This window comes from Seriola dumerili, unplaced genomic scaffold (genome assembly GCF_002260705.1).
Source record: "Seriola dumerili isolate Sdu_G_001 unplaced genomic scaffold, Sdu_1.0 BDQW01000047.1, whole genome shotgun sequence".
Classification (NCBI taxonomy): Eukaryota; Metazoa; Chordata; class Actinopteri; order Carangiformes; family Carangidae; genus Seriola; species Seriola dumerili.
Window position 1 is genome coordinate 1,191,747 of NW_019174302.1, and position 15,451 is coordinate 1,207,197.

Here is a 15,451-nt window from a genome sequence, read left to right on the forward strand (position 1 = left end):
AAAGAGCCGGTGAGGCTTTTAATGCCGCAGGTTCCCGCCTTGTGTTTCTGCTGTGTTTCACAAACCGAGGAGAGACACCAGGGAAAAAATTGAAATGCTGTAATGTAGTGTCATGTGTTTGGCAGGCGAGTGCAGTTGTGGGACAGACAACAGTGGAGTAGGGAGAGTTATGCTAAGTAGCAGGAGCAGGCTGCAGAGGTCTGGTAAGAACACTTCTTTCTAACTCCACACCTCCAGATTTTTTTACCTTTCAAAATTTGTAGTCAGGTTCTCGCAGCTCCCTCTGGACACACCACAGGCTTTATACAACTTTTTAAATCTTTAAATGAATCTTTTATTCCAAACAGGACTTTCTGAATCTGCTCCCACCAGCGCAGTCGCCTGTGCTTTTTACTGCCGGCCTGTTTCTGAGCTTCCCGCGGCCCCCGAGAGCTCAACGCGCCGCGACTAAAGAAAACACATGCAAATACACGAACGCGAGTTCGGAAAACTTCCTCATCCATCTGACAAACACGTGCGCTGCACATTCACACAACACAACGGACGAGTTTCCAGGGGACACTGAAAAGCGACTGAACCTGGCTGAGACTTGTCGCTTGATGTTGTTCAACACTAACGTTGTGTTGTGTGAATTTGCAGCGAATGTGTTTGTCAGATTGATGAAGATGTTTTTCTGAACTCGCAGCGCGTTTGTCTTAAGTTGCAGTGTTTTGAGCTCTCGGGGCCACCGTAGGAGCTCCCCTTCAATAATTGCACTTGCATTCCTTCCCTCACGGGTATCTAGACCTTGGATTTACTATCAGCTCCTGAGCTGCGCTGACGTTTTTTAGCTGCAGAGCGGAGAAGTTACGGGTCGTTAAGTTCCTGTTGTGGAAAAAAAGACCAGAAGGAAGGAGGGTTGATGCAGCACACAGGGTAGAGCAGCTCCACACCACAGCCTGCATGTCTCAAACACAAAGTGAGATGTACAGTGTTTTCGTCCTGTGTCAGAATACAGGTGTTGTACATGTATACATGCCCTTCACTGTGTGTTTGTTAGTGTGTGTGTGTGTGTGTATAACCCTGTTTGGAAACATTCCTCTGCGAGTGTGTGAGGTAAATCAAACCTCATGGGGTTTGGGGGTTTTTGTTGGATGATCTTGCAGATGATGATGATTATACCCAAAAAAAAAAAAAAAAAAAAAAAAAGAAGCCATTTCTCCTCCCCTCGGTGGAAACACAACTGTAGTAATACTTGACAAAAGAGAACTCTAACTTTATGCAATATATTCATGTGTATCGATGCTGTATCTGTGTGTCGTGTTCAACAGATGAAATTTGTTCTATGATTCATTCCATCCTGATCGTTGTGTGTCACGTGTTTTTACGTTGCAGCTGTGACTTCCTGTCGTTACACACAAAGTATTGAAATATACAGACGAACAATGTTTAATGGTCACTGCTGCGATCGGCTCTTGACAAAGCCAGTTTTAATGCAGTTGATTTTATGATTGAGTTGCTGTTATTTTTAAATCTGTTAGTCATCCTTTATGTCCACTGCTTCCTGTGAACCAGAGGTGTTGGTCACTGTGTAATCTATATGCTGTGTGTGTGTGTGTGTGTGTGCGTGTGTATGTGTGTGTGTGTGTGTGTGTGTGTGTGTGGTTTTTGTTGGTATTTGCTCAGTTTGTGGCGACATCATTTGCCAGTTCAGATGAAAATCACATCTGTTATTCTGACCATACGTGAAAACTCATCATTTCCAGATTAAATGTGTGTAACATTTCATCAGTTTCAGGCTGCTTCTGTGTTTTCTTTCATTTTTTAAAAAACTTTTTTTAGCAGGAAACATGAAAGAATAACCCGGGTTATCATCTGGGTTATCTCAGACTGACCTGGAGAAAATTCTTAAATATTCTGTGCAGACATTAGAAACATAAAAAATACTCTACATTGAATAATAATTTGTTGTTGTTTTTTTTTTTTCAAGAAAAAGTTGCTTTAACTCTTTAAAAAAAAAAAACATCCACTCATTTAAAAAATCTAAAATCTACAATCGTGCAAATATTGTTCATTTCAAAAGTTGAACTGCTGGACACAGGATGTCTCCTACTTCACCAAAAACACTAAACAGTTCATTTATATGTTATATATTTATAACTTCATTCATAGTTTTTATATATATATATGTATATATTATTGATTTATAGGTAATGGAGGAAGTATTCTAGGTAAAACTAGCAAAATTTCATTTACAAAAATCACTCAAATTCCAAATCTTCATATGAAAATGGGTAAAAAAAGAAAAGAAAAGTACATTCTATCTATCGATCTATCTATCTATCTATCTATCTATCTATCTATCTATCTATCTATCTATCTATCTATCTATCTATCTATCTCAGGTGTCAGGTGATGAATTAGTCAGAGTATCAGTGTGCAGCCTCCTCAGGTGAGAAGCAGTTGCTCTGAGCCTTTGCGAACAGGTACACTGCGCCTCTGTCTGGGTGACGTCAGAGGGATGGGCAGGTCACGTGATCGTGTCCGAGGGGGAAACCTGTTAGTGAAATGGGAGAGAGGGAGACGGGGAGAAGGAGAAGGAAGCGAACAAGGTAAGCCAGCCCGCAGACTTTATTTACATCCAGTGTTTGACGAGCCGAGCGGAGCTTTCGGTAAAATATCGATTAGCAATCGTGGATTTTTATTTTTTATTTTTTATTTTTTAAACGTGAAGTTTTTGTGTCGAAAAGTTGGCGGTAAACGTGACGTTACGTGAGGTTCCTCGAGGAGAGTTGAACCTCTTCAACCGTCGCTGTGATCGGACCTAACCAGTAAAAACAGACGACATGTTGGGAAGTAAATTTAATAAAAAAAACACCTGCACAGAACAACATGGAGAAAGATAATGAGTTTAAATAGAATGAGAATAAAGTGTTTAGTTGAGTTTGTGTCTGACCGAGTCCTCTGGCTGTGTGCCCGCTGAGGCAGAAGCTCCACAGGTCTGTTATTAGGCCCAGAGGTGGAATTCAACTTAGTTTTACTCACGTATTGTACCTTTAATATTATTTCAGTGGTGTGTTGACTTTTTAAAAAACTCTTCACATAGTCAGCACAACAACATTTAAAGGATCCATACAGTCTAAAGGTAGATGCCCATGTGTTGATTGATTATAGATCAGGTCTAGCTTCTATATTAATACTGTGAAAGTATCAAAGCCTCAGTCCACAGAGAAATGCACACAGCCTGTATTCAGAAACTGAGCCTTAAAACCAGCCGTCAGGACTTCTGGAACTTTGTGATGTCACAACAAAGCAGTCACCAAGCCCCGCCCACCTAGACCCAACATCCAAACCTTGCAGGATTTGGTTTCTCTGAGTATTTTACCTGAAATCTGCTATATTTTTATTGGATCACTCAGAAAACAGTCAGCCAATCAGAAGAGAGGCTCAGAGCCTCCTCTCTTATATTCTAAATTTCACAACTCAAAATTACAGCAAATTAGACTAAGATTTGGCACAGTCTGCTACAGCTGCATCTAACAATAAATTAAACAAAATGCATAAACTTAATTGGGTCACACAACACTGAGGCCTGTTTTCATTCCTTAATGACCTTTATAAAAGACTGGTGACAGGTGAGGCTGAATCCAGAATCCAGGGCTATTAATAATTAATCTCATAATCAATCTATATTTGAATCTTAGGAGCTGCAATTTTTCATATCAGTATAAATGAGGCATTGTGCTACAGAGACCTCCCGACCTACAAATCATATTCCCCAGATGGATGGGAACATGTTTGTTTGGTTCAAAAATCATTTTATTTTTTTTTGCAGTGTGGTAGTGAAGTGTAATGGGACCATGAAGGTGTCACTCACACCGGTCTCTCCCAGTAACAGACTGGTTTACAGCCCGTCCTGCACAGGAAAGTTTATGACCAGCAGACACATGATCAGACCGATCCCTCGTGGACACGGTTAAAGTCTGGACACATCTGTAGACGTTTGTCAGGGCGGATCAGGCCGCAGACAGACTCTCTCCCAGGTGACCTGAAGGCCTCACGTGGACGGAGGAGTCTTTCTCGTCCTATATTGTTGTGAATATTGTGAAGAAGCGGTGTCACGTCATCGTATCAGAGCTGAGATATTTCTAGAGTCTGATATTATTATAACAGAGCAGTTTCCTGATAACACGAGTAGGCGTCTGTTTTTCTGACTCAGCGTGATGATGTCATACATAAAGAGTCTGAAGTCCCCCTCAGTGTGAGCTGCTATCCTGGTGTGAACTTTTCCTGAAGCAGTGAAATCACACACACACACACACACACACACACGTACGACTTCTTCTTTTTGTGGTTGGAGAAGATCAGACTCGTCGTGTGACTTTTTGTCCTCCAAGCTTGTGGCTCAGGAGTCGTCAGCGCTGTGCGGCACCGTGCAAACAGCTGATGAGTAACAAACGATTAGAGATTAGATGATTATTCAACTGCCAGAAAATCAGGTAATCCATGAAGGGATTCAGTTTGATCTGAGGATTTGCTGCTTTTCTAAAATAATATTCTTAAATGTCTTTTGAATTCCTCATTAGTGTAGGACTTGTTTTATTGTTTGGCTTGTTCCTTTTTTAACTATCTACTTATTATTTTCATGATTAATCAATCAATTATTTGCCCAATAAAACATCAGAAAATGGTGAAACTTTGGTGATTAAACAATTGTCAAAATAGTTACTGGTTGATTTTCTGTTGGTCGACTAATCAATTAATTGACAAAGTGTTTTAAGTTCTAGTTAGTTCTGCAATGATTAGTCAATTGATTGATCGAAAATAAATCAGCAACTGATTTGGTTAATTCAGTTCTGTTTATTATTAGTTAACGTTTCTATTTTATAAAATTTTTTATGTTTTGTAGATTAAACATTCTCACATTTAAAAACCTAAAACCTTCCAGTGCTGTGGCCATTGTGCTTGAAAAATAAAATAGATCCAGACAAACTGACATTCTCACCTCATGAGCTGTTTTGTAGCTGTTCTGGAGCTCTCCATCATATCACATGGTCTTCATCAGCAGATGAAATATGCTCAGATGTCTGGAAGTTGTAGATCTTCGTTTTCTCTCCGTGCACTTTAACGACTTCTCGTCCGTGTTGGCTCAACAGTGGCGAGTCAAGAGTTTAAATCATGACTGTGAAAATAAAGATTTCAGGCCGCTGCAGTTTAGAGGATCCACTTCATCTTATCTCTCAGTCTCAAACCTTCATTTCTTTTTCTTTTTTGTTTTCTCTCTTTTCTTTTTCAGGTGATTCCCTGGAACAGTGTACGTTCATACCAGGTTTGCATTCTCACCTGCAAGCCAATGTAAGTCGTGTTGAGTGACTGCGTGTGAAAGAGGTATTCAAGCATTGCTCATATTATTATTTTTTTAACCTCTCGAGATCAAATCCACCTTAAAGAAACGGGGTCTGAGGGGTCGATGGGATGTTAAGAACGTATTTTTGTGTCAGTCGAACTTCCCCTGGATGCGACACGTGAGCTGTTATTACGACGACAGGGGAAATTCGACCTGCGCCTCATTTGATTGCAGCACAAGAATGCGTTCTTGACTCGGCTTGCATGGAGGATGGTGGGATAACATCTTCACTCATGAGCTCCGGGTGACGGGTGTTTTCTCTGGTGACCTCAGGTTTCTGCAGTAAGATGACTTTGCATGAATGTCGGTCTGAATGCCTGATTTGAATTTCTCATCAGTCTGGGACGTGTTTTTTTTTTTTATGTTTTGGCTTCTTCCTTTTTCCTATTTCCTCTTTGCCCACTCAGCTCTGTCAATGATTTGAATTGATGATAATAATATTTTAGCTGACAGAGAATTAATCAGCAGACTCTGAGAACTTTGGTGTTTCCTGGAGCTTTAACGATCAACCGATCAATCAGTCAAACTTTATTTGTATATACAAAGAGCTTCACTAAAACAGCTGAAAAGAAAAGAGGACAAATTAAATTACAAAGCTGACAATGAGATACAATAAAATTCATTTAAAAAGCTATAGTAACATTAGCAAACAAATTAATAATAAAATAATAGATAAAAACAATAAATTGATACAATGAAATAAATTAAATTAAGTTTGTTTAAAAAAATTCGTTGAGTTTACTGTAAAATAAATAAAAAAGAAGCTTGATCTTGATTTTTAAGAAGCTGAAACCAGAAAATATTTTGCATTTCTTCTTTAAAAATGACTTTAATGATTAAACAATTATCATCTAAACTACTGTAATCCTTATATAGTAAGTAGCTAACAATACTGTGTGTGTGTGTGTGTGTGTGTGTGTGTGTGCGTGCGTGTGCGCGCTCTCAGGGACCATCACTATCCTCATGTCCTATGGAGGAGGCTTCAACGGACGCACTGAGCGAGTCCGCCAGGCGCCCCACTATGACCAGGTACCACAAGGCTCCTTATCCCGAGAAGACTCCTACGATCTGCAGCCGCTGAGAGAGCAGAGGGCGCCTCACCTCGCTCAGAGCGCCGACCCCCTCCCGCCTCCGCCTCTGCCGGACCAGCCTCCCGTGGGGCCCGAGTTCGATCCCAGCGGCAGCGAGGACAACACCGACCCGGACCACGACCCGGCCATCGACATCAAACCGGTCCACCGCTTCATCCCCGACTCCTGGAAGAACTTCTTCAGAGGAAGCAACCGCAGCAGTAACCAGCCGTGGTCCATGACCTCCTCCTCGTACAACAACAACAACAGCACCACCGAGGGGGTGCGCTGCTCGCCGCCCCAGTCCCCCTCTGTTCCTGGGTCGTACCGGGACCCCTATGGGGGCTCAGGGGGCAGCTACAACTCCAGGAAGGAGCTTCTGGAAGTTCACGATGCCCACGAGTCTGTGTCGGGCCACACCTACCACACAGGCCTGACCTACAGCGAGCGGGTGGAGGAGTACCATCAGCGCTACGGCTACATGAAGTCCTGGGGGGGGCTGCTGAGGATTCTGGGCTGCGTGGAGCTGCTGCTGGGGGCGGCCGTGTTCGCCTGCGTCTGCGCCTACATCCACAAAGACAACGAGTGGTTCAACATGTTTGGATACTCGGCTCCTGGAGGAGGATACGGAGGTTTATACGGTGGCAACTATGGCGGGAGCTACTACACGGGCCCCAAGACCCCGTTTGTGTTGGTGGTGGCAGGACTGGCCTGGGTGGTGACTGTGATTGTTTTAGTGCTGGGGATGACCATGTACTACCGCACCATCCTGCTGGACTCCTCCTGGTGGCCTCTGACGGAGTTCACCATTAACCTGGCTCTGGCGGTGCTCTACATGGCAGCAGGTGAGTAACAGCTGGACACACAAACCTTTTCTTCAGCCCTGTTTGTCTGTCTGGATCACACAAAACGTAATGAACCGATTTGCACTGAACTTAGTGGAGGGATGGAGGACGTGTCAGAGAAGAACCCGTTAAAATTTGGGGCTAATCTGGATCATTTACTCTGAATTTGACTTTTGTTTCTTCAAAGCGCCGTTCTAACTATAATTAGATTTCCCCAAATGTCTTATTTTGACCGACCCACAGTCCAAAGAGTCTCCAGCAAATGTTTTCTCTCTTTAGATGATCAAAATATTGTTTTCTTTTTGTCGTTGTGTGGAGTAATCATTTACACAAAGAGGGAATTTGAACATCTGCAACATGCTGTTTATTCTGTGTTTGTTTTATTTTATTTTATATTGTTTGTGGCACTACAGAGATGCACTAAATTTCCTGGCGTAGCTGTGCAATGATAAATAAAGACATTCTATGCAATTCTACTCTGAAGCCTCATTATCTTCACAGGATGAGGACTGAGATTCGTCCCTCGTCAGTTATATAAACTGATTTGGGATTGTGTCTCTTCAGGGTCAGTGTGAACAAGAGGGATTGAAGCCATTCTGCTTTATGAGAACTTTTTGATAGTTTAAATACTTGAGTATTTCTTCCACCTCTGCTGGAAAGAGAAGCTGCTGTGTTTTAATAATGTTTCAGTTCTCTGAGCAGCACCAACAAATGTTTCTGATCCATTCTGACGTGTTTGGTGTTTGTTCACCAGGCATCGTCTATGTCCGTGACACGACCCGCGGAGGGCTCTGCTCCTACCCGGTCTTCAACAACGGCATCAACGGGGTGTTCTGCAGGACAGAGGCGGGCCAGACTGCCGCCATTATCTTTCTGTTTGTCACCATGGTCGTTTATCTGATCGGAGCGCTCGTGTGTCTGAAGCTGTGGAGGCACGAAGCCGCACGCAGATACCGGGAGAGGTACGGCCAGGAGGTAAGATGTGGGGATGGGTCTCAGGATTCCTCGGATTCACTCAGGAATTCTTCTAAAGCTTTACACGCACGCACGCACGCACGCACGCACACTCACACACACACACACACACACACACACACACACACACAGAGGCTGCAATGCAACAGAAACCACATCATTTGCACAAAGGCTCACAGCTGTGGTGTAGTGAGTAGGAGAAGTCTGTGAATCCGTGTGTGTGTGTGTGTGTGTGTGCTGCAGGGAAATGAGGTGTACACACAGGTTAGTTTTAACTATGAACCTGTTAGATTGTGTTTTGACCTCTTAAAGGAATAGTTCATTAATATGAGAAATATGTGTATGTGGTTTCTTGCTGAGAACAGCTTCAGCTCAGCTTCACACAAAGACTGGAAACAGGAGGGAACGGTTCGCCTCGCTCGTTGTTTCCTCCTGTTTCCAGTCTTTGTGTGACGCTAACCGGCAAATGACATTGATTTTTCTTACCCAAGTCTCCACGTAGCAAGACGAAGCTTCTGGCCTAACATCTGCCTGGATCCTCGGCCCTGAGTCTGGCCCATATACTTCCACATCTGGACCGATTCCTCCTGTGATGACAGCCAGGGAGATTTTCTGTGTGTGTGCCAGCGTTGATCCAGATGTGGAAGTAGCACCCGACAGTCATGCTGTATGTGGGCCGGACTTGGGCCGAGGAACCTGGACGTACATTGAGCCAGAAGAAGAACGATATGTGGCCCAAGTGTTCACCTGAATAATTTTGTGACCTAAAGAAAATGGTGAACTGTTCCTTTAAGAGACCAAACTGAACACCGGGGGGGTTTAGTGTGTATCACTAAGACTAGCGCTAGAGGGTTAGCTTGTCTTAGCATATCTTAGTCTTTATGCTAAGATGCTAAGCTTAGCACCTTAACTTCTGGGTCTTCTGGGTGAAGCTGCATCTAATTATTAGTTATCAATGGGATAATGTTTTTCTTTGTTCTTTGTGCACAGATGCAGCCGTCTGGGATGCGAGCTGCACATTCACTGGTAAGAATCCTGCAGAGAAAACAACCTAATGCAGACCGACACGTCCACACTGGTGAAAGCATGAAGGCTGCAGCTCCTTCCTCTGTTCAGAAGCTCAATCTCCACATTTACTTTGACCCGGTTTGTGTTTCTCTGTTGTCGTGTGTCCACAGGATTTTGTAGCTCACGCTCCCAAAACCGCGGACCAGGTGGAGGGCTCCTCCGTCGTTCTGGTCAAAGCTCCTGCTCCTAAAGCAGTTCCAGCAAAGATCCTGCAGGGAGCCATACCGTCAGGACACATTCCTAAACCTGTTGTTGTGCCCGACTATATTGCGTAAGTTGTGCGAAGAAAAACGACAACAACTTCAACCAGTGATTATTTTCTTTAGCAGATTACATTTTGTTGAAATCTAGAGTTACAAACTGGGAGGAGCTGGTTTTTATTTCCTGTTCAGAGCTTCACATACTGTTTGTACAAGACACAATCACTCTGATACAATAAAACCCAAAGGCACAATAAAAGACGCAGGTAGATAAAGACAGACAGGTGAGAACAAGGTGACAACAGGTAACAGCAGGTTTCAAATTACACAGACACTGAGGGCAGAGCCGAGTGCTAACGAACCGTTTCTTTAAAGAAGTTTAAATTGTGAAGGAAACTAGGACTGCTAATAATGATTATTTTCATTATTGATAAATCCACCGATTATTGTCTTGTTTGATTGATCAGCTGTTTGTCTATAAAATGTCAGAAAATGATGAAAAACCAGCAGGTTATAACTGTCAGAAGAAACCAGAACAAATACACACCTGAGGAGCTGGAGCCAGATCATTTCAAATTACTCTAAATGATTGACTGTTGATCGACTAATTGATCAGTTGATTAATTGTTGCCTGAGTTACCGCACTTTTTCTCTGGCGTGAAGCTGCTCTTGAATCTAAGCAGAGGAGCCATGAGTGATGTTGTACATCAGACAGACAAATTATATTTAGGAAGTGGATTTCTTGTCACGGGTTTTAAGTGTTTGTTTGGTTGCTAACCTGTTGTCGTTAAACAGTAACACGGGAATGAACCGTTAAGTGCACGTACATCTCAGCTGCCTTTGTTCACATGTCGTCTGGAGTGAATCCAAAATGTGCAAAATTGATTTTGACCCCCCCCAATGCAGGAAGTACCCGACCATTCGGACCGACGAGGAGCGGGACCAGTACCGGGCCGTGTTTAACGACCAGTACGCAGAGTACAAAGAGATCCACTCGGAGGTGCAGGTGACCCTCAAGAAGTTTGATGAGATGGACGCCATGATGCGCAGTCTGCCTCAGCACCCGACCAGCCAGATGGTGATTGTTCACACACACACACACACACACGTAGAACCTCAGTGTTGGTTTCTATCTGTTCTTCATCTTTTCTCTTTGATCCCAAGGATCAGTTTTCCGGGCACCAGTGTGTTCTTTAGTGCTGTGATATTTAGGTTGTTTCTGTGATATATATTCTCTTCTGAGGAAAACACTTTTATTTCCACTCCACTTCAAATCAGCACATGCTGCTTTCAGCTGCTTGAACCTGATTCAAGTAAAAACAAAACACGGCCTGCACCAGCCGCCTGATAAATACATGTTTCACAGAGCGTGTTGGGGCTGAATCCAATAAGCAACCATCAAAATAGTCTTCCAGCGGTTTCCATGAAAGTTTCTGCAGAGATTCATCTTTCCCACACGATGCGTCCCAATGACTTGAGTGATAATCAGATGTTTCCTCCTGTTGTTGTTTTGAACCAACCCACGTGTTTGGGTTCATGTGAGCGCTGAGGAAGCATTGTGACTGCGTGTCTGAGATTCTGCGCCCAGCCTTTTTTTGTTGTGCCTCATTTCCTCATCCTTCTAACTTCCTCTGTTTGCACTTCCTGATCGCCGCTCTACTTCCCCTCCACCCTCAAATTCCTTCTGTGCTCTGAGTCCGGAGCGGCGACGCTTTACAGCAGCTGATTTTCAAGCTTGTTTAAAGGTCGTGTGACGTAAGTTCAACACGTTGTCCCTCTCTCTCTCTTTCTCTAGGAGGTTGAACGCATCAGCAGAATCCTTCAGGACTACCAGAGGAAGAAAAATGTGAGCTGATTGTCATCTCCATATTTTCCACATACTCTCTGTAGAGTGTTTTGTTTTTCTTACCGCTCATGTTCCAGGTTCTGTATTATCTCTTCAAACATGGACATCTGTTCCCCACAGAACCTTAAAGGGATAGTTTGGGTTTTTTGACGCGGGGTTGTGTGAGGTAGCAGGGCGTTCCCCGTCAGGAGACCTGACCCGGGGGCAGCGGCAGAGTGGCAGAGCGCTGTGTTGCTGTGGGCAGGGCCACCAGAAAAAACATGTTGTAGACACTTTTTAAAAAAACGCCCAACGAAACAATCCGATACCCGTGAAGCTTCATGTAGAATATTTTCCTTTGGCACTACATTTTTTTTTCAACCGCTGAACTACTGCGGTGTACGAATACGGAAGTGCAGCATTTTTAAAAATGCAGTGCGAAGGGAAAGTGCTGTTTTCACGGGAAGATAAATCGCTGAAAAGAGTTTTTACTGGCGACTCCTTTCAGTGGAGAACAATGGAGCGCTATGACAGAGTCTATCAGGTTTCAGATGCATGCAAATCATATGTCAATAGGATCAATACATTCATTATCACCCAATGTGTAATAGCCGTCATATAAGAAACTGCTCCAGCAGCTGAAATGACAGTAAATGATCATTAAAGTCTCCGTTTTGTCTGAAAATAAACCCTGAGTTTTTCTTCTTCTTCCCAGGACCCGACGTTCCTGGAGAAGAAGGAGCGCTGCGAGTACCTGAAGAGCAAACTGTCTCACATCAAACAGAAGATCCAGGAATACGACAAAGTCATGGAGTGGAACGACGGCTACAGCTAAACCTCTGAGGCGCCTCCACCCCCACAAAGACAGAACTAAGAACTGATGCTGACGGAGAAAATAACATTTTAACTGGAAACATGGAAACGAAACCAGACCAGGAAGTAAAACATTTATCAGCAGTTCTGTTTGTATGTGTTTGTTAAAGCCCACAAGTAGAAGCAGAAGGGTTGAATGTTTTATGCTTTTTGGGAAATTCACCTGAGGGTTGATGAGAAAATCAGTATCAGTCTTAACTCTCTCAGCAAAGACCGCAGAGCTGCTGCACGCACCTCTACAGCTCACAGTTAACAGGTTATACATTGTTCTGGTGTAGAAATGACAGTTAGCCATTTGACTGGGTTTAATATGCCGGATTATTTTCTTTATAATCCTCCATTAAACATCAAACTGTCATTTTTTATTCCTCTGCGTCAGCGACAGTCGGAGCCGGAGGCATATTGTTTTCAGGTTGTCCGTCCCGTTCTCGTGGACGTGATATCTCAGTAACACATGGACAGAAGTTTTTCAAATTTGGCACAAACATTCACTAGGACTCAAGGATGAACTGATTAGATTTTGGTGGTCAAAGGTCAAGGTCGAAGTGACCTCACGACACACAGTTTTGGCCTCTTGAATGTGGTATCTCAAGACCACCTTGAGGAAATTTGTTTAGATTTGGCACAAACATTCACTCGGACTCAAAGATGAAGTGATTCAATTTTGTCAAAGTTCAAGGTCACGGTGACCTCATGTTCTTTTGAATGTGATGTGTATCGGGAACGCCACTGTGACCTCACAAAACACGTTTATACTCACAAGTTCAGACACTGATTATAACACAGTTTAACTCAATGGACTATTAGGATGAAAATGAAGTGATGGCGTTTTATATCCAAATGGTCAACGGTCACGGTGATGTCATAATGTTCTGTAAAAACACTTGTGGCCAGTCTTCAATGCTGTAACTCAGGAAGGAGCGATTGTGACTGTATTTCTAGTTACACTAAAGTTTTTGTACGGATTAAACAAACAATGTGATGGTGAGCTTTAGAGGTGCTTGTAGGCAGATTGCGCTAGCTGTTTCCCTTGGTTTACAGTCTTTGTGCTAAGCTAAGCTAACAGTCTCCTGGCTGCTGACAGATATGAGAGCGGTATTGGTCTCAGACTCATGGATCCCACTGTGTGTGTGTATATAATGTGTTTGTGTGTGTGTGTGTGTGTGTTTGATACTGTGACTGTAATTGTAGCAGAGTTTAACCACTTCATTTCCCAAACGACTGGAATCCCACGTGAATGTTTGCGTGAAGCTGGTGGGAGATGTTGTCAGATGGAAGAAGGGACAGAGAGGAAATATAAAATATGCTGCATTATACCTGTCCAGGTTTACCTCCTCCTCCCTGCAGGTCCGCCCACCTGTCTGTCAGTCTCCGTGTTTGTCAGCTGTCTAAATAAATTTCCCAACTTCCCAGCCTGACGTGAAAACCACTGCTTGTCCGGATAAATCCCGTCTGAGCTGCTGTGAGGATTGTTTTCTTCCATTGTTTTAATTTTTATATGCAACTGAATTTGGAAATATACATGATACATGTCCTATTGTGACTTTGTCCCTCCATTTCATAGATTAAACATTTTGTACTTTGTCACTTAAATACCCTCAGTGCCTAAACATCTCCGTTTTACCTTCTTTCATACTGTAAAACACTGAACCTTGAAATGCCGTCATAAGATGTGTATTTCTCTTACGTTAGTGAGTGTAACTGTAAATATTCTGCTGTAAATGTCCACATACTTTCATAATTTAAGTGATTACTTGGTGCTTTCTGTCGTCAGATTACAGTTCCGCTCATCCACCGAGTCGCTGCTGCTTTTCCATCAGCAGGTCAGGTTCTTCTTGAGGAAAGACCACTGTGCTATGTAAGCTAAGCTAAATAAATAAACTGTCTAAATAATTAACATAATTCGTAACTGTTACAGGTTTTTTTCTTCTGCTAGCCCACAACTGATTGGGAATAAATTTCCAACAAACGCTGGAATTATTTTAACTCTTCTTAAATTGAATTTAAAACACGCAACCTTTACTTTGAAGTCGAGCTGTTTCTGTTCCCGGCTCTCGACTTCCTTGTTCAATTTTTTATTGTACAAGTTGGTTACTGAAAAGAACTGACGCTTTGGTGCGCTGAATTGAATTGCACGTCTTCATTCAGTGAGATGTAGTGCAGCGGTCCCCAAACTTTTTTCAGTGGGGGCCACATCAACTTTCCTTTCTGAGATGGGGGGCCGAGGTTAGTCTGTAACAGGAAACGATATGGGGAAGGGTGACAACCAGTATTATTGTGGAGATTACAATGATAATTTGTTGTAGCTGCCCTTCGTTTGGCTTTGGCACCACCTGTTGATTTGCAAAAAAAAGTAATAAAAAGTCTTCACATGTGTTTATTTGAAGTACCACAGATACTCCATTTATTTTATATCTCTCTCTCAAATTAAATCGAAGGCAACTGGACTTGTATTTGTCTCTGGAAGACGTTTCGCCTCTTATCCAAGCGGCTTCATCAGTTTTTATGTATTGGTCTCTCTAGTCCGCACTAGTCTGACCGAGAAGGTGGAGTAGGACCCAGGTACTTAACCTCTTGTGGGTGGGTCCACCAAAGTACCTGTGAAAGTACACACACAAACTGATGGTAATGCCGGGGGGGGGGGGGCGCCGGCGGGCCGCCATGGGTCATCTCTCATATGCTGAGGTGCCACACCTCAAGACACAAGACTAGTGTGAATGTCGCAACGGAAAAGTTTGTCCAAAGTCCACAAGTTTGGTGTCTACGGACTCGTCTCGTCACGCTGAGTAACATATGTCAGCCCCAGCCTTCTGAGTCGCTCCCTTCCGAAGGGCCGCCATGGGCGGTCTCTCATATGCTGCCGGGGGACACGGTTAAATTCTGTGTTTTAATAATTTCCCAAAAATTTTCTCGAAAGTCCACAAATTTGGTGTCTACGGACTCGGCTCGTCACGCTGAGTAACATATGTCAGCCCCAGGCTTCTAAGTCGCTCCCTTCGGAAGGGATGCCTCGTTAAACGTCTCCGAGGCCCGCTTGCTGCCACGAAAAATTTTGTCAAAAGTCCACAAATTGGGTGTCTACGGACTCGGCTGATCAAGCTGAGTAACATATGTCAGCCCCAGCCTTCTGAGTCGCTCCCTTCCAAAGGGCCGCCATGGGTCATCTCTCATATGCTGAGGGGGGACACGGTTAAATTCTGTGTTTTAAT

General features: G+C 43.3%; 1 protein-coding gene across 2 annotated transcripts; it reads left to right on the plus strand.

Moving 5' to 3' along the window:
* The first annotated feature begins 2,563 nt into the window (after positions 1 to 2,563).
* On the plus strand, positions 2,564 to 12,633 carry LOC111217876 (MARVEL domain-containing protein 2-like). Of its 2 annotated transcripts, none has more exons than XM_022739891.1 (9): positions 2,564 to 2,591; positions 5,276 to 5,367; positions 6,333 to 7,301; positions 8,056 to 8,276; positions 9,267 to 9,302; positions 9,455 to 9,615; positions 10,451 to 10,622; positions 11,340 to 11,390; positions 12,085 to 12,633. In XM_022739891.1, the coding sequence occupies exons 3-9, from the start codon at positions 6,350 to 6,352 to the stop codon at positions 12,202 to 12,204; spliced, it is 1,713 nt and encodes a 570-aa protein (XP_022595612.1). In that variant the 5' UTR covers positions 2,564 to 2,591; positions 5,276 to 5,367; positions 6,333 to 6,349; the 3' UTR covers positions 12,205 to 12,633. The 2 variants fall into 2 exon arrangements, with proteins under 2 accessions (XP_022595612.1, XP_022595611.1); XM_022739890.1 differs by having other exon boundaries at positions 5,276 to 5,334.
* The last annotated feature ends 2,818 nt before the right edge of the window (positions 12,634 to 15,451 follow it).

What these genes read in the sequence shown, in the direction of transcription:
- LOC111217876 (XM_022739891.1), top strand. Translation starts at nt 6,350, where the DNA reads ATGTCCTATGGAGGAGGCTTCAACGGACGCACTGAGCGAGTCCGCCAG. An exon ending in GGTGCTCTACATGGCAGCAG is followed by an intron (nt 7,302 to 8,055) that starts GTGAGTAACAGC and finishes TTTGTTCACCAG; the next exon opens with GCATCGTCTATGTCCGTGAC. An exon ending in ACTACCAGAGGAAGAAAAAT is followed by an intron (nt 11,391 to 12,084) that starts GTGAGCTGATTG and finishes TCTTCTTCCCAG; the next exon opens with GACCCGACGTTCCTGGAGAA.